The sequence below is a fragment of the Talpa europaea genome (genome assembly GCF_964194135.1).
Source record: "Talpa europaea genome assembly, chromosome: X".
Taxonomy (NCBI): Eukaryota; Metazoa; Chordata; class Mammalia; order Eulipotyphla; family Talpidae; genus Talpa; species Talpa europaea.
In genome coordinates this window covers 65,911,198-65,934,817 of record NC_140081.1, presented here as the reverse complement: position 1 = coordinate 65,934,817, position 23,620 = coordinate 65,911,198, and the positions used below count along the sequence as shown (strand labels likewise).

Sequence of the window (23,620 nt, the reverse complement as noted above, 5' to 3'; positions counted from 1 at the left end):
ATCATAATCAACAAACAACTATGAACCAGAGACACTCTATGAGGGGTGGGGGACAGGGAGGGGAGGGATTGGGGTCCAAATAAGGGGGTTGCAATTTTGTGGGGAATACAGAAATAAAATTAAAGAAAAAGAATTTAATCTGCATAATGTGGATTATTATTGCAATGCATATATTATATTCTTACTGCATATTTTCAAAGTACATTAAAATATAAAAAATAAAAATAAAATATATTCTCCTATATTCAAAGAAAAAGTCATTCATCAGTACTTTCTTTACATCAATTTGTCAGCATTCAAAATAGTTTCCCCCAATATAATCATTTTTGTAAATCAGCTATTATTTTTACTGATGTAAGAGAAAATCAAACTTACTTGCAGGTTAAAATGCGCACCAAATCATTTGGTTTATACAGCTCAATACACACAGCACAACTATCTCCATCAGGGCCAATTTCCTATGAGTAAACAGTTATTGTTACTCTGATGGATAAGAAAAGATACATTACACTTCAGAATAAGATCAGAATATACATGTATTTAAATTGCATGAATGAGAGGAGGCTCATAACACTATATGATTATGTGTCATTAAGCAATTTAAAATTATTTAGATTTAATTGGAATCTAAAAAAAAAGAGTCAAATTCATAGAAACAAAGAGTAGAAAAGTGGTTACTAGGGCCTGGGGATGGGGAGGAATAGGCTGGTAAAAGAGTATAAACTTTCAGCTGTAAGATAAATAAGATCTGGGCCTCCCTGATGGTGTAGGGGTTAAGTCTCAGCGCTATCACACCATCACCACTGAGGCTTGAGTTCCATCCCAGCCAGAGAGCTAACCCACTGATGAGGCAGCAGACCTCTCCTCTCTAGTCCACTGCTCCCCTCAGCAGTGTATTTCAGTCAGTCTGCCTGCTCTGTTACCTGCTCAGTCTCTGGTGAGTCCTTTCACCCCCACCACCCCGCATCTCTGGCCTGTACTCCAGCTCTTGTATGCATAAATAAATAAATCTTTAGAAAAAAAGATAAATAAGTTCTAAGGATATATTATAAAACCTGCTGACTATAGTTGATAACAATGGCATATAACTGAAATTTGAAAATAAATTAATTTTGACTTAAATGAGCGACAAGAATAAAGCCAACCAAAAGGGGAACAGCACAAAGAGAAACACGTAGCACTGATTTAAACTATTTTTCCTGGTTTTAGAATTCCTAAGATGCCACTTGTACAAATTCTATAGGTGTGTTTCCCTTTTTTAAAAAATTAAGGTATATTTCTAAAATTCACTCATTTTAGTATACAGTTTTGCAAGTTTGGATAAACTTGCAGTGACTTGCAGCCACTGAATCCTGGCCATAATTGATATAGGATATTTCTATTGCCCCAATAAATTCCTCTGTACCCTTTTGAAGTTAACCCTTCCTCTCACACTCACCCTCTGGCAACCACTGGTATGTTTTCAGTACCTATAATTTTGGCTTTTCTAGAATGTCATATAAATGTTAACAGGCATGACCCAGCCTTTGAGTATAGCTCCTTTCACATAACATAATGCTTTTGACATTCATATATACTTATGTAAGTATTAGGAGGACCTCTCTTTGTAGTGCAAAATAGTACTCCATGATATGACTATACTACAGTTTGTTTATGGAGTTACCAATAGGATATTTGGGTTCTTTCCAGATTTCAGTAATTATGAAGAAACCTGCTACAAACAATTATGTATACATTTTTATGTGAACATTTTTTCACTTTAGGATAACTATCTAGTAGTGAGATTGTTGGATTCTTTGGGAAGTGTATTTTTGCCTTATAAATACCTGCCAAACTATTTTTAAACTGGGTGCGTATGCTGCATTTTCACCAGCAAAGGCATGACAGTTCCAATTGCTCCACATCTTGGCCAGCTCCCAGTATTGTCAGTGGTATTAGTTTTAGCCCTTCTAATGAACATGCTGTGATGTCATTGTGGTTTTAATTAGCATTTATGTAATGATTAATGATGTTGAGCATCTATTTATATGCTTTTTTGGCCATACATATTTTCTTTGGTAAAATGTCTGTTTTGCCCATTTTTACTAGGCTATTTTTTTTTTTTGCTGAGTTTTGAGAGTTCTTTATATATTCTGGATATAATCCTTTATCAGGTATGTAACTTGTAAATATTTTCTCCCACTCTGTGTTTTTTCTTTTTATTCTCTTGACGGTATCTTTCAAAGTGCCAAATTCTTAGTTTTAAAAATTATTGTGGAATAATCGATGTATAATATATTAATTAATGTACCACATAACTCAGTATTTTTAAACATTGTAAAATATCATCAAAATAAATCTAGTTACCATCAGTCACCATACAAAATAACTTACAGGATTTATTACTTGATTTCTCTTGATGAAGTAAAATTTCTCATTTTTCCTTTAGTAGATTTGTTTTTGGTGTTTTTATCTAAATCTTGCCTAACCCAAGTCATGAACATATTTTATTTTTTCAAAAAAAAAAGATTTATTTTCTTTATTTATGCATACAAGAGCTGGGATGTAGGACAGAAGTGCAGGGAGATAGAGGATTCACCACAGACAGAGTGGGGAGCAGAACAGGAGGATTGACTGAAATACACCACTGGAGGGAAAGGTAGGAGAGACAGGAGAGATCTGCTGCACCACGTGGATAAGCTCCCTGGCCAGCCAGGGGTCAAACTCCTGTGCTGAAGTGGCTGAAGAGAGCGTTATAGTGCTGAGACTTAACCCCTTGAGCCACCAAGGAAGCCCATGAACATATTTTCCTCCAGATTTCTCTAAAAATTTGTATAGCTCTAAGTTAATATTAGGTCTATAGTCCATTCTGAGTTAATTTTGTTTTGATAAAGGCTGTTTAGTATGGATTGAGGTAGATTTTTTTTTTCATAGGGATATCTAATAATTGCCTATGGAGAGCCAACAACTTCCTATCCTTCCTTCATTTAGTTGTTTTTGCACCTTTGTTGAAAATCAATTGACCATACATATGGGGATCTATTTCTGGTCTCTCCTGTTCCGTGATCTAAAGGTCTACCCTTTCTCCAGCACTACACTATCTTGACTACTGTAATTTAAAATAATTTTGCAAATTAGGTAATGTAAATCATTCAAATTTGTTGTTCTTTACCAAAATTGTTTTGGTTATTCTACTTATTTAGCTTTTCATGTAATCTTATAATCAACTTTTCAAATTCAAAAAAAAGCTTGTGTTCTTTCATTGGTGTTTTACAGTTTGCATCCTAGAGATCTTGTACATATTATGTAAGATTTACACCTAAATATATAATGGTTTTAGTGCTATTATATATGATATTTTTAATTTCAGTGAATTCTATAGCCATGTTTTCCCTATCAGTGATATTTTTCAACTGTCCTAACTCTGAAAATTGATATTCAAATAAAGTTGTACTGTGTTAATTTCCTGTTGTAACACATCACTATAACTTAAAATAACACAATTTTTTCCCCTTAGTATTCTGAAAATGAGAAGTCTTAAAAATCAAGGTGTTTGCAGTACTGTATTCCTTTTGGTGGTTCCAGGAGAGAATCCCTTTTCTTGGCTCATGGTCCCTTTCTCCCATCACTCCTACCTCTTATTCCCATTATCATATCACTTGCTGTATTAGAGTCAAAATTCCCTTTATTTTTTTGTTCTTATAATGACACTATGATTATATTTATGGCCCACTTAAATAATGCAGGATAATCTCCCTATCTCTAGAACCTGAACTCAATCACATCTGTAAAGTCTGCTTTACTATATAAGGCAACATTCACAGGTTCCAGGGATGTAGTTATCTTTGGGGGACATTATTCGGCCTACTTGCAGCATCAAATAGATTTTAAAAAAGTCAGTAAGATTTATAAGCTCCAAAAATAAATAATAATTTAAAAAAGATTCATGAATTCCAGTGAAAGGCATATTTTGGGAGAACAGTTAATTTCAACAACTGGTAGTAATGCTTTAAAACAAACAGCATTTAAAGTCATAAATGCACCTTGTCTCCTTGTTTCAGTGTACGTAGTTGAAGCCTTCCAATAGCTTTTTTAGCATCTGCCTTTAATTGTCTCTGTAAAAAAAAATGAGCAGCTATTAGAAAACTATTTTAAGAGAAATACAATGAAAATGAGAGGATCAATGTACATTTATCAGGCTAGTCAATCTATAAATGAATTTTAAAACAAATTTTCCATTGACTGATTTTCAGATATTGAACTATCCCTGCGTTCTTGGTATAAATTCCCCTTGATCATGGTGTATAATCCTTTTAATGCATTGTTTGATTTGGTTTACTAAGATTTTATATTTCTTTTTTTTTTAAAGTGTAGTGTTGTGGTTTTTTTTTTAAGATTTATTTATTTATACAAGAACTGGGGTACAGGCAAGAGGTGCGGGGGTGGTGGTGAGAGGATTCACCAGAGACAGAGCAAGGAGCAGAACAGGCAGACGGACTAAAGACACTGCTGAGGGGAGCAGCGGGCGAGACAGGAGAGGTCTGCCCCACCATGTGGGTATCTTCCTGGCCGACCAGGAATCAAACCCATGCTACAGAGGCTGCATACAGGTTCACAGCGCGGTGCTCAACCAGCTGTGCCACCAGGGAGGCCCTGATTTACTAAGATTTTTTTTTTAGGATATTTGCATTGGTCTGTAGTTTTCCTTTTTGGTGTTTTCTTTGTCTGGTTTTGGTATTAGAGTAATGTTGGCCTGATAAAATGCATTTGGTGTATTCCCTCTTTCTCAATTTTTTGAAAGAATATGAACATGGTACATATTAGCCTCTCTTGAAAGATTTGATAAAACTCACTTGTGAAGCCATCTGGTCTTGGACTTTTGTTTTTTGGGGAGAGTTTTGGTTACCATTTCAATTTTTTTGCTTGCGATTGGCCTGTTCAGGTTTTCTATTTCTTCCCTGTTCAGTCTCAGATGGTTGTATAATTCTAAGAATTTGTCAATCTCTTCTATTGAACTTATAAATATTCATAGTAATCTCTTACTATTAGCCATAACAAATATCCCATTTGCTTGCTACCAGGCAAGATTTCTCAAATAACTGAAAATTTTTACTTATTATGTTCCCCTACATTATTAAACAGCATCTTTGGGCCACAATGGTAAATGTACCCCTAAACCAAGTAGATTCAGATGCTATGAATTTTCCAAAGTAATTTTCCTATTTTCAAGCTCAGAGGACCTTAACTTGTATCTTTTCCAACTCCCTTTTTGAAAAGTGTCTTGTTTGGTAGGAACAACTGGACCTAGATACAAAATCTGACTTTATCACTTACTACCTAAATAATCCTAGACAAGTCATTAAATCTTTGCACTTGTTTACTCATTATAACATGAGGATAATACCAATGGGGGGAAATTCTGCTTAGAACCACTACTGCCTTATAAGGAGGGTGAATTCTGAGAGTTGTGGGCCCTTTTTTGTTTCACTGAGCATATGCCTAGGTGACTGGATATGCAAAGGGAAGCCCAAGGCTCATTAGGGAATAAGAACTAAAGTATTACACATAATTCAATCAGAAGTAAAGCTGGGGTAGAGTGTGAGGGAAAGAAGAGGAAGTGAAATCAGTAAGTGATTGTCCTGCTCTGTGGGGTGAACTGGCTAGAGGAAAAATTTCCCAAGTGGCATGAGATATTTGCTGTTAATTTGAAGTTGTTTGTGATGCTGGAAATAAATCCTTCCTTCCCTTTCAGTAAAATCTACCACATGCACAAATGTCTCAAGTGAATATATGTACAAGCTGAAGAAGAGGCTAGGTTTCACACCTAGATAGATGCTGTGTGGAATACAGAGACAGCATGTTCAGCATGGCAAGATAAAAAATCTTAACTTGAACATAAAATGAATAAACAATAGAAATTCGGCAAAAAGAAGGCACTTATAACCAGAGGTCACTGTGAGAATGTAAACAGCTTCCTTGTCACCCTGTATGTACTTCCATCCCCAGTAAGGATACCCCTTGCTAGTATGTAGGTTATGTGAAAATCAGAGATTATGTAAATAAAGTATCCAGTGTAATGTCTGGCATGTAGCAGATACTCAATGCTATTCATCGAAAATATAAAGTACTTTTCATCAATAAGCATAATGGGTTCTTGCAACATGCTTATACATATCTGCAGCAAACATAGTTTAGAAGGGTATAATCCACACAAGTATAGGGATGTGAAAAATTTATTAATGTCCAAACCTGTTTCCTGTATCAGATATCATTTCATAAAAGGTATGTGACTTAATGCCAAGATTACTGGCTAAACTATTCATTTGCTGTCACAGAAACAAGAAAAACTTATCATATTGTTACCTGACCAGCAAAGAGCTAAATAAAAACAGCTAACATGAAGGCCTAGTCCTCAGAAGGAAAGAGGTGCTAATCAAGCTTTTGTACCCCCTTAGAATTCACTGTGAGTGAACTCACAGGGGAATTCTATGATGGTACTATATTTGCCCTTCTATTTGGTTACTTCCATCATAAATAAGTAATAAGAGTGACAGTGAAAGGAGGCACGCTTAGGATCTCCTGACCTAGAAGAGTTCTTAGAGTTCATCTAACTCTAATAACTAATCTGATATCTAATATAAGAAAAGTGATCCCGAAAGAGGAAGAATGCCTTGCTCAAAATCTCAGAGTTGGTTAATGTCCGTCTCACTGAAGCCCAGAATTACGTTTTACTTCCCCTGACATCAAGACAACCAACTCCACTGATTATGGTTTCAAGCAGGAAGCTAGTACTATTACTTCTTTATATTTACGAAGTTATTTTATAAGTTAAAAATTATTTTTGCTAAACATATAACCTCATTTAATCCTCAACACAACTCCCTGAAGGAGATAATGTCCCCATTTCCAAGATGACCAAGTAGAGACTCACACAAGCAAAATGATTTGTTCTAAAGTACATGCAACCTCTAAATGATAGAGATGGTACTGAAACTCTTCTTCTCATATTTGAAGATTCCATTATGATACACTATTCTATAACTCAGCTAGCTTCCCCCCCAGTTTTAAAATTTATTTCTGTACTGTATTACATAATGCTTTTGAAGCCAATTCTGTAATATGCATGAGTGAAAAGCTATCCATAACTATTTAGTCCACATGTAGATAATTAAAATATAAGTATATGTAAACTCTGCCATCAGTCCTATTTCTTTATGTTTTTTTCTTACATTGTTGTTCATTTTTATACAATATTTAATTTCTCCCCTCAGGTATAATCCCAATAAATCTCCCATCACCACCTTATCCGTAAACCATCTTTCCAACTCCTGAATTCTATTGTCTATCAAATTGTGGCCACCAGTCCTGACAGTGTACAACCAGTAAGCTCACAGTGTCCTGGCCTTGGACTAGACTTAAAAATGTCATCACTTTCTTTTCACAAAGGTCATGAACTCTTTACAGACACCAAGATGAGAAAAATACAACAATTAAAAAAAAAAAAGAGAGAGCCAATAAGAGGAAACAGAAGAAGAAAAAAAAATGTAGTGGATAAGTCTTTCACAATCATTTTGCACGCACTGTCTGTCTTCAGAGCACGTGTGATTCAAGTTTATGCAACAAGCTCTCCTACCCAATTGGGGAAAGGCACTTATAAGAAGTGATGTATCTAAGGTATTTCTCTGATTGAGTCTACAAATTAGATCCCCTGCCTTCAATCCCCTACTGGCCAGGGAGCAACTCACATGGTGCAGCAGACCTCTCCTGACTTGCCTGCTGCTCCCCTCAGCAGTGTATTTCAGTCAATCTGCCTGTTCTGTTTCCCACTCTGTCTCTGGTGAATCCTCTCACTGTCCCTCCCACCTCTGGCTGGTACCCCAGTTCTTGTAAGCATAAATAAATAAATATTTTTTAATTAGATATATTTAAAAAATAAAAGATCTGCAGCATAGCACAAATCAATGTTTAACAAAACAAATTTGAAATTAAAAAAAAATTGTTTAAGAGGAAATTTGGATATATCCAAAAACTCCTACTGAGATTTTTTTTTTTTAAAGATCCATCTATTCATACAAGAACTGGGGTACAGGTCAGAAGCACGGGAGGGTGAGAGAATTCACCAGAGAGAGCAGGGAGCAGAACAGGCAGATGCACCAAAGACACTGCTGAGGGGAGCAGCGGGCAAGGCAGGAGAGGTCTGCCACGCCATGTGGGTTTCTCCCTGGTCGGCCAGGAATCGAACCTGTGCTGCAGAGGCTGTGGACAGCTTTACAGCACAGGGCTCAACCCGCTGCGTGACCGGGGAGGTCCCTACTGAGCTTTTATGAAGAAAAGAAAAGCCATTTTCTTTAAATATGGATAGGAAGCACGTGATTAAGTAAAAAGCACAAAATGTATTTTTAGAGCTTAAATGAAGGTCACTTGCAAAACTGCCATTACTACCCAAAATATTTCACTTTCAGACTGGTAGTGACAAATTCCAAAATGTATTCATTCCTCTAAAAAACAGAAATATGAGAACAACATTAAGAGTGATAGTTTATATTAAATACGTATTTGGATAATATTTAGGTTAAAGTTCTTGATGCCCAAATAGGCCTTAACATTTAAAGACAATATAGCCCAAATGCTAACCAATTTTTACTTTATTCCTAAAAAACAGAACTTCAAGAATATCCCCATTTTGTTATACAAATTAAAAAGGACACTTTTTCAATGCTTCTCCACCATATCAGAATCCTCTCCTACCCTATAATTTCTAATAGCACATTGTTTCTACCTCTTATCATATTCTGTAATTATATTATCCATGTCTCTCTCCTACTAGAATGAGTAGCTGGAGAAATTAATCACTTTGTAAAATTTCCCATAGCACCTAGTAGCTGTTGAAAGAATAGCTTCTAGAGAAAATAATAACAGGTTTTCATGATTTTCTCATCCACGTTTTACTGACTAAAAGCCTCTACTCCACTAAATTGGCAATAGAAAGGTTTAGAGAATATGTTTTGGGCCCCTACCATGTGTCAGGTCCAACCCTAAGTTTTTTACATGTGTCATTTTGTTTAGTCATTAACAGCCTCCTGGAACAGGTGTTTTAATATCCAAGTTTTATAGACAAGAAAGGTTCTAAAGTCCAGCTGATAAGTTGCAAAGTTGTGATTCAATCCAAGCCCAGGTTCGATCTGGCTTTAAAGCCCATGATCTCTCTTTCCACTACAGTACACTGCCTCCATTGTGTAATAGCAAGGAAGCCTTTAAAGGGCTTCACATTCCTTGTGAAGAAGATAAATGAAAGAAAAAAGAAAAAAAAATCTCAGAATCAGCTATTATCCAATTTTCAAATTCTTCCTAAATTGGCTACTTACTGTGATTTGGAGAACTCTTTCATTTATTTATTTTTTTAATTAATTAGTTATTTATTTTTGTGGGACCCTTGCCAGCAGCCAGGGAACGAACTGGCGCTGCAGAGGCTGCGGGCAGCCTCGCAGCCCAGCGCTCAACCACTGCGCCACCAGGGGAGGCCCTGGAGAACTCTTTTAAACAAGCATTTTATATCAGCATACTCTCTCCTCAGCCCCCCAGTCCTGAAAGATACCTGGTGTAAGATTATTTGGCAGTGCAGTTGAAGACTGATTCAAAGAAGCTTGGACATTAGCCAATATTCTTAACAGAAGTTAAATGTCATTACTGTAACTACTCAAATGCAGTTATAGTCTAGTCACTCCAATCACTCTAGCCACTGAAGAAACTCAGTTATACGGTCTTTGTTTTTCAACTTTGTCTGGGACTTTATTTGGGCTGAAAACACAAAGTCAATCCAATTCTTATCCTACCATACAATGTTCAAGTTTTTAATTACAGTAAATGCAAAATATTTCACCTAGTTCATTTGTGTTTTTAGATCCAATTAAGTCAAATAAATGTTTCAGCATGGTGTTCCGTCAGCCTGGTTTTTGGTCTCAAGGTGTTTGGCTTTTATGTTAACTGAAACCCACATGAATATCACTGGGCATATTGTCAACATGATGGGAACAAGGCATGCAAAAACAAAAAAGGAGGGTCTATACAAACTAGACATTCTTGCACCTTAGTCATCATTTTTTTAAATGAAAATTTGGCTCAGAATTTATAAAACAGTATACTGAATATCAAGAATTATAGTAATGAGATTCTTTTCCTCAGATATATTTCTGTGAACAAAATCAATGACTGAGTCACATGGCTGCTTAGATATATGAGAACAGAAAGAAATCTACTTTTTCCAATAAAAACTTATGCATAATATTTGAATGAAAGTATGCTTAAAGAGGAGTTGCAGACTATAAATAAAACAGCTTCCCATAAGTCTATAAAACAACAAAAATGGCGATAAACAAGACTGCAAACCACTCCCATGCACTGTGATCACTGGAACATTACAAGGAAATGTACTAAGGAAAATCAATGAGAAAAGGGGGAATCTGATCTGATAGACAGGTTAAAGTTATACTCAGAGTATAGCATTTTTCAAAGAAAGATAATCAAAACCTTTAGAACTGGTGCTATAGATAAATCAGACTAAGTAAATATATAAAGATCATGAGACCCACTATAAGAATTTTCTTCTGCTCAATGAGAAAGTCAGAGGAATACTATAAAGCTAGTTCCTACTTAGACAAGAATCTGTTTAATCTGCTCCTCTTATATGAGAGCCAACATAAATGGTTTTATAAAAGGTTCTAATTCTCAAATGTAGGTAGGGATAATACATATATACAAACACCCACCACAAATGTATATATATATATATATATATATAGGTGGTGGTATAATATACAGACATCTGATAAAGTTCTGATTAATTTCATGCACTAGTAGATAAAATTTAATGTAACCAGAAATATCTCAGCTATTTTTAGTCATGCTTTAAGATCAGAAACAAATTTTAAGATATTAATGTAGCCTAGCCTACTTCTTCCTCATGTGAGACTACACAGGAGGAGTGCTATCGCTTTGACTTAAACTACAGGGACATATCTCTGCCTGGTGCGGGGGCGGGGGGAATTTTATTCTCAATGTCTGAGGTTCAGATGGGAAGCTGACTGGTGAGTACGTAACCCTGTTGGCAACTGACCATGTTACCCCAAACTCAGGATACCAACAACGAAACCAGGTGTATATACTAAATCTTGACTGTATGCCAAGCAACCATGACAAGATGGTCCAACATGATTCATTGCTGAAGTATGTATAATAAAATCATCAAGTGGTAACATGAAAAATATTTTGAGGCCCATACTCCCAAGCTAAAGCAAGGGCCAATTACAGCCCCCTTGAAGACTTGCAAAGAATATAAGCAACTATATCTACTGTGTTAACTTTTTCTTTATAGTCTGTTCTCACGCTCTTGGCCAAGGTCTTTTCAACAACATAACAGTCATAATTATTTGGGTTTCTACAGTTAGCATTGCATTTATGTTTAAGATGCAGTGAGACCCACATAAGCATAACTAGTACTTGGAAAAGTCAATGAAGGTTGAAAATAGGTTCAAAGAAACACTTTTCCCATCTGTAAGACCATTTCAAATGTGCTCTACAGCACACCTTATCTGTGGCCACTTGAACTTTGTACTAAACTTATACAGAGCTACATAATGTAGTAGTGAACTAAATCTACTTCTTTCTCAGGTCAATCATTCTCATCGATATCACATCCTACAGAGGTTTTAGTTCAGTTTCCCAATACATTTGATTATCATAAGATTTATTATATAAGGTAGTTGAATGTTAACAACAATAGCAGTATTACACCATATCACAATATGGTTATGACACAGTTTGGTTACAAAAAAGTCAGAAAACATCACAGAAGGGTTTACCAAACCTTTCTAAGAGATTTGTTCTTTGTCCATATACCAGATATTATCATGGACAAATGTTATTACCAGTGGTGATGATTCTGTCATTTCCAGTTCCATGTTACCTGAGGATAAATCCAATTGTTTGCTCAATTCACATTATTAAATAGTTACAGGTTCCCAGATGTTATATACCAAAGCCCTTTCCCTCCCATGGGGAATACATGAGTATCATTTAGTATTATTCTTATTCCAACTATCTCTTCTTATTTTGGTCCATCTGTGGTCAAGATCAGTCTGAGATCAGTGATGCAAGTTAAGATTTCACTCAGAAAATTTCCATAAATTTGGGAACCTGCACGTGTTTCAAAGTTGCTCTCTCCTCATCCCGCCCCTATGGAAAGTAGTATGGACACTTCTCAGAAGACTAAAAATGTATCTGCTATATGACCTAGCAATTCCACTCCTAGGTATCTACCCCAAAATTACAAAAGCACTAATTTGAAAGGAAACCTGCACTCCTATGTTTATAGCAGCACTATTTACAACAGCCAAGATACTGGAACAAACTAAGTGCCCCAAAACAAATGAGTGAATCAGGAAGTTGTGGTGTATATACACAAAATGGAATACTACTCAGCAATACTACTATCCAAACTAATAAACTTAGGACATTTGCAGTAACATGGATGGAGTTAGAAGGGATTATGCTAAGCGAAATAAGTCACATGGAGAAAAGTAAATACCCGATGGTGTCACTTATCCACAGAATACAGAAAAACCAAATGAAGGATAAGACAAAAACTTTGAGGCCAACCCTTGAAAGCTGGCCATAGATCTGCAGGTTTCAGAGGTGGATGGAGAGGGTGAGAATGGTTGGGGGAGAGCACAATGGACTATGGTGGAGGACTCTGGGTGTTTCAGTGGTAGTGGTGGGGAAATCCTATCCTGTCAAAATACTAGCAAGGATGTAAAACAATGGTACTTCAAAAACAATTTAAAAAATTAAAAGTTGGGCCTCCCTGGTGGGGCAGCGGTTGAGCGCTGGGCTGCGAATCTGCCCACTGCCTCTGCAGCACCGGTTCGATCCCCGGCACGCCGGCGAGAGTCCCACATGGCCCGCAGACCTCTCCTGCCGTGCCTGCTGCTCCCCTCAGCAGTGTGTTTCATCGGTCTGTCTGTTCTGTTCCCTGCTCTGGCTCTGGTGAATCCTCCACCCTCCTGTGCTTTTGACTATACCCAGTGCTTGCATAAATAAATAAATCTTTAAAAAAAAAAATAAAAAGTTGCTTTCCTTGAGCTACTACCATCACTAAAAAATGGAAGGCTATTCCCCATGGCTACTTGGGCCTCAATTTGAAATAAAATAAAATAGTAAACAGACCATATTAGAGTGTATGCTCTTTCCCAGGGCTGAGTGCTAGCATTCTTTAGCATTATGTAGTGGGTCTGTGTAACATACTACCAAGGCTTTCCAAGTGTTTTCCTTTCCAATGAAATTATATATAAGAATTATAAGATATAAGAATTTATATTTCCTCCAATCTGTCTATTTTATTTTTTCTTCTCGAAAGCACTCTTAATTAAAAGTAAATTTAGCTTGTCGCAGTATACCTACGTCAGCTGCTATTTCACACAAAGCCCTCTGTTGTTTCATTGGCCAACATTTAATCCAGCAGTGCCTTATAGCCATTGAGTATTAATTGCTTGAGTGCAGTTAGGATACATGCACTGTACCCCAAAATGTTGGGTGTCCCATATCAGAGAAAAGTGTATAGTGGTCACTCCAAATTTAATATAGTCTGAGCATGCCATAAGGTTTTCCATAATCTTCCTTGTCTCAGGTTAGAGTTGTTCCTAGTGGAGATATGAATCCACCTCATAATGCCTAATTATATTTTCAATCACTGATAGATTTCACTTTGTTTGAAATTTTCCATCCACAAAAACAGATTATATGTATTCTTCAACATCATACCATGACATATCAGGCATTTAGCCACTACGTGTTGCCCATTAGATTTGGACATTTGGTCATAAAAATTTACACAGCTTTCAGTCTGCCTAACATTATATAATATGCATCATAATGGTTTAGAAGGAAGAAATTCCAGAATATTCTAGTGAATTCCTAATAGTCTAATTCCTAATATTCCTAGTGAAAGGAAGTCTCTATAACTCAGTTTCATTACCACTAAAATAGGGATAATGTAGTTAAACAGTTATAATCATCAGATGCATGAGGCTCTGCCTTTTAAAAAACAAATAGGAAATCATGAAAATTAAGAAACATGTAAATGGAATTCTAGAACTTCCAAATATTTATAAGCAGAATGGATTACCAGTCATATATTTAATTCTTTAGTGACCAAAGGATAAGGATATTAAGTAGTGAAAGAAAATCTCTCAGAAACCTTTTCTAAAAGGTGAAGTTTGAATGCTATTCTTGATCATTTGTAAAGAAGATAGCTTTTATAAACTATATTTTAAACCATGAAAATTACTAAAATGAACAATGAAACTACAGTTAAATATCCAATGAAGCTTGTGCAATACCAAGCAGTTCTTTACACAATGTATTATGTGGGTCAACACATGGTGTAATACCGTGTTAATAGGTTTATCATAGCACTTAAAATACAGAAATACATACTTGACTAGAAACATGCAAACCAAACACTCCTGTCATTGTAACTATAATCTTTGAATAGTCAGTCACACTAGATACCAATTTCTTTCCAACCTCAGAGATAAAAACAGCACAATATACAAATGTCAAATATTAACACAGTGTGAAACTACTGAATGGTCTGGCACAGGAACTTTAAACGTCCTTTTGACCACAGCTAGTAACAGGCTGAACCTGCCACCAATGTGATAAGGTACTTCTCTGAAGAAAAGGCTAGAAGTCAATTAACTTTAAACACTGAGATAATCATCATTTATTAACATATGCTGGTGCCTAAAATTTATGAACTTTTTATAAGAAGATTTCAATTTTTCATCTGTTCTTAAATTTAATTAGCTTTCTTGTCATATAGAAATCCTCATTGTTTCCTCCCTCACAAATAATTGGGCTCCTCTTTGATTACTGGAAACAAGAGTGCAAGACGAGGCTAGAATTTCACTACCTTTGGAGGAACTTCTCAGTAGACATATAAATGCATTCTTGCCCCTACTACATGATCAGCTGAAAGCATTAACGCCCTACTGAGCATTCTGGAGAAACAGCACACCACTATGTTGTTGTGTTGAGAATACTTGGGTAGAAGAAGTAAAAGTAGTGAGAAGTAATCAGATTGTAGATATATAATGAAAGTAGAGACAAGAGGATTGGCTGATAGAGGTTATTTGGGAAGTGAGAGATATAGACTAACTCCAAAGTTTCTACCTTGGGGTTAAGAAAATTTCTTTTGAAAATGGAAGCAATAATAACATGTTTGTGTGTCCACAGTAACAGAAGACAAGGCAGAGAATGTGGGATATAGGCACAGATGCAGATAACTGGGCAGATGTGGCGGACACTTGTGGAAATACTCTTTTGATGACTTCAATTTCCTCAGTCGGACAGGATCTAAAATACAAGCTGAGAGTAAAGTTAGAAGAGTTGTTGAAAGTTTAAGGAAAAAGGAATATATCTAAGAAAACATGGAATGACTGCAGCATTAAGGGCTCTCTCTGAGTTTGTGGTCATAAATTTCAAGAGAGATCAGTCTGTACAGATATCAGTGTTTTTTGGCTACTTCAGCTATGCAAGGGGCTGGCAAGGAGTAAGTGGTAAGCAGCATTTTACCAGGGTTGGGTTATGACAGCAAGTCTAAGAGAGAGAGAGGGAAGGAGCAAGGGAGTTGAAGATATATGCATGAGAGTGACCATGGAATGGAAGATATTAGGGGACTGGCTGGCAGTTTAAAAGTGGCAGTATTAACACCACACCTTAGGTACTTCCCTTTCAAAGATGTTTTGATTTTTGCTCTCTTGTTCATATACTTTGTACCTGCTTATACAGCAGTGTTAAAATATGACAGAAATTATGAATTGTGACTCTGTTTAGAGCCTAGAATTATAATATGCTCAATTAGATATTGAACCCACCTTCTCGAAAGGGATAGGACATTGGCATGAGAATTTTGGTAGAGGGTGTATGAAGTGTGTGCATGTATGGAAGTGTGAAAATATACCCCCAAATTTATATAGATATATAAATGACTGGCAAATTAATTTAAAAAATAAACAAATCTAGCTTCTCATGCTACTCAGCCTACTCTTTCTTCTAGCCCTGCCATGCAAATACATATTCACAGGCATACACATGTATATAAAATAACAGCAGTTACCTTTAGGTAGGGACTATAGTTTTTTGATCCTATTTGACAAATCATAGGTGAAGGGTTTTTTTCCTGATACTTTCTAATTTCTAAATTTTCAATATTGAGTATGAAATGCTTCTGTAATTAAGAAAAGGTATTTGAAAGGTCATATATATTTACACCCATATATAATTAAATACTGACTGTGCTCCCTAATGAAATGTTAGAAGACTTATTCAGGCAGGATTAAGAATATCGATAAAGTAAAGAAAATAAAGTATTTGAGAGCATGGAAGCTGACATACTTTTAAAAACTACCCCGTTTCATAAAACATATGCACGGACAAATGTCTAGCAAGTGAAGTACATTAAAATGCATGACACTGAAACTATAATTAAAACTGTAAAATATTTTTAAATTGGAAGAAAGGACCATTACAAACCTGCTTCCTGCTTTGAGCTCTTGCATTCCGCAATCTCCGAGCAGAATAAAAGATAAAATAGCCCACAGTTGCTGCCGTAATAATAAAGAAGGACACAGAAACGAAGAAAATTGAATAGTGATTCACCCAAGGGCCATGTTTCTTCCCTACTTCGATGACCATTGTTACTTGAATGCCATTTTGAATAGACTGTAGAATTTTTGTGCCTTTCAGATTGCCAATCATGATTGCAACAATGTCTCCAGCACCTGTAAAAGAAAAAGAATTCTGTAGTAGTTTGGGAAAGCTTTCTTAGTATCAAAATCCAACTGCTAAAGTGATTTTAAGCAATTCCCAATTAGACAGAGGAATGATATTAATTCCATTAACATTTACTGGATGCCACTTACTGTATGTACATATAAGTTACAGGGAGTATAAACATGCCTCAGACTTGGTTACTGAGTTGAAGGAATTCATAATTTAGTAAGGAAGCGATGATATATAACAAATACTTCCCATCTGATCAGGTTAACTACTTATAATTTAACAATATTAAGGTTGGGGTTGCAACTTGCTTCTTATATTAAAGGCAAAGCATCTCTGACTTCTAGAGAATAGGGTTTACTAGGGAATCTGATATTTCAGAAAGAAAGAAATTATTAAGTATAATTTTCCATTTTATAAGGTGATAGACTATCTCTCGAACTCACTACTAAAAATGTTTAGGATTTATATATCAGGATAGGATTAGTAGTTTGAGCCAAAATGTCTACATACCCAAATGTCAAATCAAACATACCTTCATGAGCCTCAAGAGAAATAACAAATTTGTTCAAGGTGCACTAAGGTTCTGCATGGATTTGATCACAACAGCAATGGGGATATGTAGAACTGACAGAAGTGTATATTTCTATCCAGCCCTGACTAAAGACAAACCTGAAACTGGACTAAGCTTATTACTAAAGGCCTATTCTCAGTGACTCCTCCCTCTCTACCCTGACTATATAAGTCTTGAGGGAAAATAAAAGACAAACATTATCTCTCACAGCGTTATGAGAATGTCAGATTACTCATGCCATTTCAGTACTTATCAAGGTTTAGATTCCTTCCAGTTTATATAACCCGAGACCAACAATCTTAAGCAAAAGGATAGAGTTCTTTCAATGTTAAGATTGCCAATCAGAGAAAACTCACATTGATAGAAGGTTAAGGTACTAATCTAGGTTAATGATCAAACTTGAATCTGGAATAAACACACATGACTCTAACAGGCCTTTTAAATAGAATTTTAAACTTACAAGTACAATATGAAGGTAGTATCCTAACTTCTAATGTTCAAGAGCATAAGCCTTAAATGGCAATATACATTGTAGAATTATTATCTAAGTAATCCCTTAAATTTATGGTTCACAGTGATCAAAGTCTGCAAAAGACCAAGATCCACACCTTTCTTGAAGTTATTAGTTTAAAAAAAATTTGTAGGGTATTATAGATGGTTAAAATTCCAAAAAACACATTTTTCATATGATAGCCATTTTGCTAATCCCTTTCATAACTTTACTGATTCAGTTGCCATTACTCAGTTTGGTAAATGTTAACTCATTCTGCTCTCCTCAATCTGGGGAAAATCTCAAAAGCAAAGGGAAGTAAAGGAACCTGAAATACTTTCTATTGTATCTTTTTCTCTATCAGTATATAACCCAAATATCCCTTATGGGTCTAGCGAATGGGTTATTTTGCAAAAGAATGGCTCATTTTGCTATTTACTTGTGGGCTTTAAATTTCTAGCTTTGCCACTAGAAGCATAGATATTATTTCAATCCCCTTTTGTCACTATTTGTCTTTTCTCTACAAGCCATCTGTCAGGAAAATTTCTGATTATAAAGTTTTGATAAATTATATAACCTAGCATTCATTTCTCACATATTGTAACCTGTATGATCTTTGAGAACACAGAGAATTCTAAAAATCAGGTTTTGGAACATGTTACAATTTTCAAGATTTCTTTTTAAAATCACAGAGGTGTTCTTTCAAGGATTTTGACTATAGAAATATGTTTTCATTTCTTTAGAAGATATGAGGTAGGTGTAGGGGTGAATGCTCAGAAACATACTGGCCATTGTGGTCAGATGGAGATTAAAAAAAAAAAAGGATAGAAAGAAAAAAAGCACAAGGATAGAGCCTCCCTGGTGGCTCAAGGGGTTAAGTCTCAGCACTATGAAGCTATCTCCAGCCACTGCAGCACGAATTGGATCCCTGGCCAGGGAGGTGACCCACATGGCACAGCAGGCCTCTCCTGTCTCTCCTGCTGCTCCCCCCAGCAGTGCATTTCAGTCAGTCTGCCTGTTCTGCTCCCCACTCTGTCTCTGGTGAATCCTCTCAACACTCCCCTCCTCGGCACCTCTGGCCTACACCTCAGTTCTTGTATGCAAGAACTTTAAAAATATCTTTTTAAAAAATCTTTTAAAAAAACCAAGGATAGTCAAGAAATGAACATTGTCCACAGCCCATACTCATCCAGACTATGTATAGTGCAATTAACTGTTGAATTAGCTTTCTAATCATTTAAAAGACTTATTTATAAGCACTGTCATCTATCTCCTCTTCTCCATGCTCTCACAACTATTTAAAACTGCTCCCCCTTCACTGTTCTCAATCACAAGTAATGCTGCCACAACCCACCTGGTTTAGAAGCCTCAGAATCATATTTGAATTCTCATTACTAGTATAATCAGATTGTAGCTGATACATCCCTGGCATCTCTTAATTTTAATTTTTATTTATTTTTTGCTGCCTACATAATCAGGACCTCATAATTTTTTTGCCTAAACTACTTCACTAACCTTCTAACTGGTCATTCTATCTCCAATTTTCTCCCCTCCCTAAAAGTTTCACCGAATTTTACCTTCCTGGTTGACTTTGTCATCACTTGGTTGGATTATGCCTCTTCCCTATTCAAAAGTCTTTAGTGGCTCCTTATTACTCAGTCATTAAAGTATGACTCCATGGTCTAGCATTTAAAGTCCTGTATGATCTGGTCCCAACTGACCTTTCCAGTTTGATATTTCTGCACTACACGCCCATCTCATGAACACTAAGATGCAGGCCACAAGGGACTGGAGATTGTCATTCACTTTTTATAACTCTCCTTTTGTTTATTCTGTCCCCTCTGCCTAAATATGCTAACATCTATTCTAAATTCCCCACTCTTTTTCTACCTGTCTATGTATTACTCAAGCCCCAGTGCAAATGTTACCTCCTATATTTTTTTTCCCAAATTCCAAGTAAAAAATATAAACATTCCCTCTTTGTTCCCCTATCAATTGGTTTTTAATCTGTAGCTTGTACTTCATTTTTCTATGCATTTCAATTATCATGCTATACTCCCTTTTCTAAATTAAAAACAATTTATATTAACTACATTAATGGTTTAAATTAACAACAATAATGCTTTCCTTTATCTGGTATTGTCAAGGAATTTAGGTGTTCCACATAAGTAAAATTTCCAAGTAACAAGTTTTACATACTTAATTTTAATAATTTTAAGATACTTTAAAAAAGCAACCTATACTGCTCTATTTTCTTTTATTTTCTTTTTTTGTAGAGGCATGTTTTTATTTATTTATTTGTTTGTTTGTTTGTCTGTTTTTGTTTATACATGCATTGGGTACAGTCAGAAGCGCGGGAGGGTGAGAGAATTCACCAGAGCCAGTGCAGGGAGCAGAGCAGGCAGAAGGACTGAAGTACACTGCTGAGGGGAGCAGCGGGCGGCAGGAGAGGTCTGCGCGCCATGTAGGACCCTCCTCTGGTGGCCGGGGAGCAGCCGGGGATTGAACCAGCGCCACAGAGGCCGCAGGCAGCTTCGCAACCCAGCGCTCAACCGCTGCGCCACCGGGGAGGCCCTCTATTTTCTTAATAGCGTATATTATGATTTATTATTGATAATGGATCATCTTTGTAAGCCATCATTTAACATAGCAGGACGGTTATTTGTCCCCAGAATATTACGATTTTTCACTAGTCAGATTTTTTTTTGGAGCTTAAATGGACATTAGGCAACACCCACTCTGACTCATTTTGGAGTTCTCACTTTGGGCAATTTTTCTCTAGGGGAGGGAGGTTCTCACTTAACTTGTTGCTTCTAGAAGCTGCTTTACCAATTCCTAATTTTATACTTTTAAAATCTACTGTTAACTCTGAAAAGTCAACCAAGATTGGATCTAAAGAAAGAATAAAGCATGCTTGTGGAAAGTGGTTTGAGGACTTCAGTGCAAGTTCCCTCTGATATTTTGCTCAGTGACATTTCTGTTTACTTCCTGAGTCCTGACTATGTGCTGCACAACTGATATTGCCAGATAAGATTTATCTGTAAACTAAGTACTGTCCTAAGGACTTTATATGCATTAACATATTTAATCCTCACATCAACCCTATATGGTAGGCATTGCTAATTTCCCCACTAATGATAAAGTTGGCTAACTTGCTTAGAATAACACAAGCTATAAGGGCAGAATCAGTATTTGAATCCAGGCAGTCTGGCTCCAGTGCTTCTGCTCTTCAACACCATTCTGCATTAGCTCCCCTGTTTACAATGAAACCCAAAGCTATTATTTCACTGTAAAAATGGAAATTAAATAGGTACATAGGGTGGGAGTGGTAAAGACTCTGGGGGTGGAGGCGGGGGTGGGGAGAGGAAGAAGCCTTGATTTGTAGTGTGTGCCAATTTCCATGGCGTAAATAATCCTCCAAAGGCCACATAAATAGGAAGATGGTAAAATAAAGATAAAATTGGCTGAACCAGCTGATTCCAATATATCACTGCACCTCACTGAGTCAAAAGGTAAGTAAAAGTAAACAATTCAAAACTTTTAACAAAGTAACTTTGCCTATTAATTTCACTTATTCATACTACCTTTTAAAACCAAAGTTTATATACAATGCCAAGTCAAATTTACTTTTCTACTTGCTATTCTGTTGAAAACCACAACGTAAGATATGTATTTTGAAACACCAAAGAACAATCAGACTTCCTTCTGTGGATCAGACTTCCTTCTGTGGAATGAAAAAAAAATAATCACCTCTTTCTGATTGTGTGTTGCTAATGGAGCCTTTTGGCCCCTAAGCATTTTCTCTGTCCTTAAAATATTGGAGATTCAGGGGACTGTTTGTATGCTTCAGCTACTCCAAACATCTCAAATTAAATTAGTGACTTTGTAAGTGATCTTTTTAAAGCATCACAAAACATATTCTGGATGTACAGCTAGCCATTATTATAAGCAACATAGATGTGGACATATTTAAAATGTATTTTGAATGTTTAACCTCTGATTTCGCATTGAGGATAGAAAGTGAAGGAAAAAATTAAATTACACACACAAAAGCCATAAGCTTTTCTCATCTTAAGATTTACAAAATGTGGGCCTCACCTAGTGGTACAGGCGGTTGAGCGCAGTGCTGTGAAGCTGCCCACAGCCTCTGCAGCGTGGGTTCGATCCCAGCCGGCCAGCGAAAAATCCCACATGGCGCGGCAGATCTCTCCTATCTCAACCGCTGCTCCCCTCAGCAGTGTATTTCAGTCAGTCTGCCTGTTCTGCTCCCCACTCTCTCTCTGGTGAATCTTCTCACACACACTCCCCACACCTCTAGCTTGTACCCCAGTTCTTTTATACATAAATAAATAAATAAATCTTAAAAAAATAAAATATAACCTTGGGGCCATCTGGAAAGGTGAGGTATTGCTATACCCCTCCTCAAGATTCTCAAAGCATTGCTTCAGTGTTTATGACAACTGATCTGCCTTACAGGCTGTATTTAGTTCAAACCATCAAGAAAGTAGGCTCTAACTAACCTGTATTACTGCTGTATCCTGAAAAACATTCTTATAGTTGATCTTTAAAACCAATGCTTAAGTAATATTACATAAATTCTTGCACAAACTGTCAAGCTTTCCATCTTTCTATTTAAATTTTCACTAGGGCCTCCCCGGTGGCACAGTGGTTGAGCGCTGGGTTGCGAAGCTGCCCGCGGCCTCTGCAATGCCGGTTTGATCCCCAGCTGCTCCCGGCCACTGGAGGAGGGTCCCACATGGCACGCAGACCTCTCCTGCCGCCCACTGCTCCCCTCAGCAGTGTACTTCGGTCCTTCTGCCTGCTCTGCTCCCCGCTCTGGCTCTGGTGAATTCTCTCACCCTCCAGTGCTTCTGACTGTACCCAGTGCTTGTATAAATAAATAAATAAATATTTTTAAATAAATAAATAAATAGATTTTCACTATAAGTATGTCTTTAGAAAGTACCAGCCTTAAGAAGCCAAATGTGGATTGCACAGCTCAGTTGGTTAATACATAAAGCTAAGGCTATCATTCAGTTATCCTTCCTACAGGCCTGTTATACAAAAGACAAGATAGTCCTTCTAATCTCATTTATTAAGTACTTTTTGGTAACTATTCCTGTGCCATCCCAAGCACTGTTCTAGGCCCTGGGCTATAGAGAGGAATAAAATATAGACCCTTCCCCATAGGAACTTGCATATGTCTCCTATATATTAGTCATTAACCACTAGGAGGAATATGAACTTAACCAGTGAAATTCTGTACATCATAGCCAATAGTAAAAAACAAAAAAATGAAACCACATTGCAAACTGATAGGTTAGTAGAACACCTTCTTATATAAAAAAGAAAACTTATCTTCCTTCAATACACAATCATTTGTAAAACAACAAATTAAACTTGTTTTGATATATCTGAGTGTGGTGGTACTCTTTATTTAAAAATTATTAATCATAAACAGACTAGAGTTTGAGTGAGAGGTGAAGCATAAAGTAGCAAAAATGACACTGCAGTAGGAGTCAAAATATTGAGTTATAGTTTTTGCCCAAAGGAGGTACGTTAATAAGTTTCTACGGTCAAGTCTGACAAATTAATAAGACTACATTTCTTCTATCCTTATTTCCGAATCAACCACTAAGTTCATCCTGGTTTTCTTAAAATAAATAAATAAATAAATAAATCTTTAAAAAAAAAAAAGTACCCACTGACCCCCCCAAATTAAGAAATTTATTTATTTTTAA

At 36.4% G+C, this 23,620-nt stretch overlaps 1 protein-coding gene across 2 annotated transcripts in view; it reads right to left on the bottom strand.

Moving 5' to 3' along the window:
* RNF128 (ring finger protein 128) overlaps positions 1-23,620 on the bottom strand; it is a gene marked incomplete at both ends in the record, with an annotated part of 94,185 nt that overhangs the window by 15,857 nt on the left and 54,708 nt on the right. For both annotated transcript variants that reach the window (XM_084258242.1, XM_084258243.1), the window contains 3 exons: positions 376-458; positions 4,023-4,094; positions 16,570-16,817. In XM_084258242.1, the coding sequence (XP_084114368.1) occupies positions 376-458; positions 4,023-4,094; positions 16,570-16,817 (403 nt within the window). The remainder of the gene's footprint in view (positions 1-375; positions 459-4,022; positions 4,095-16,569; positions 16,818-23,620) is intronic.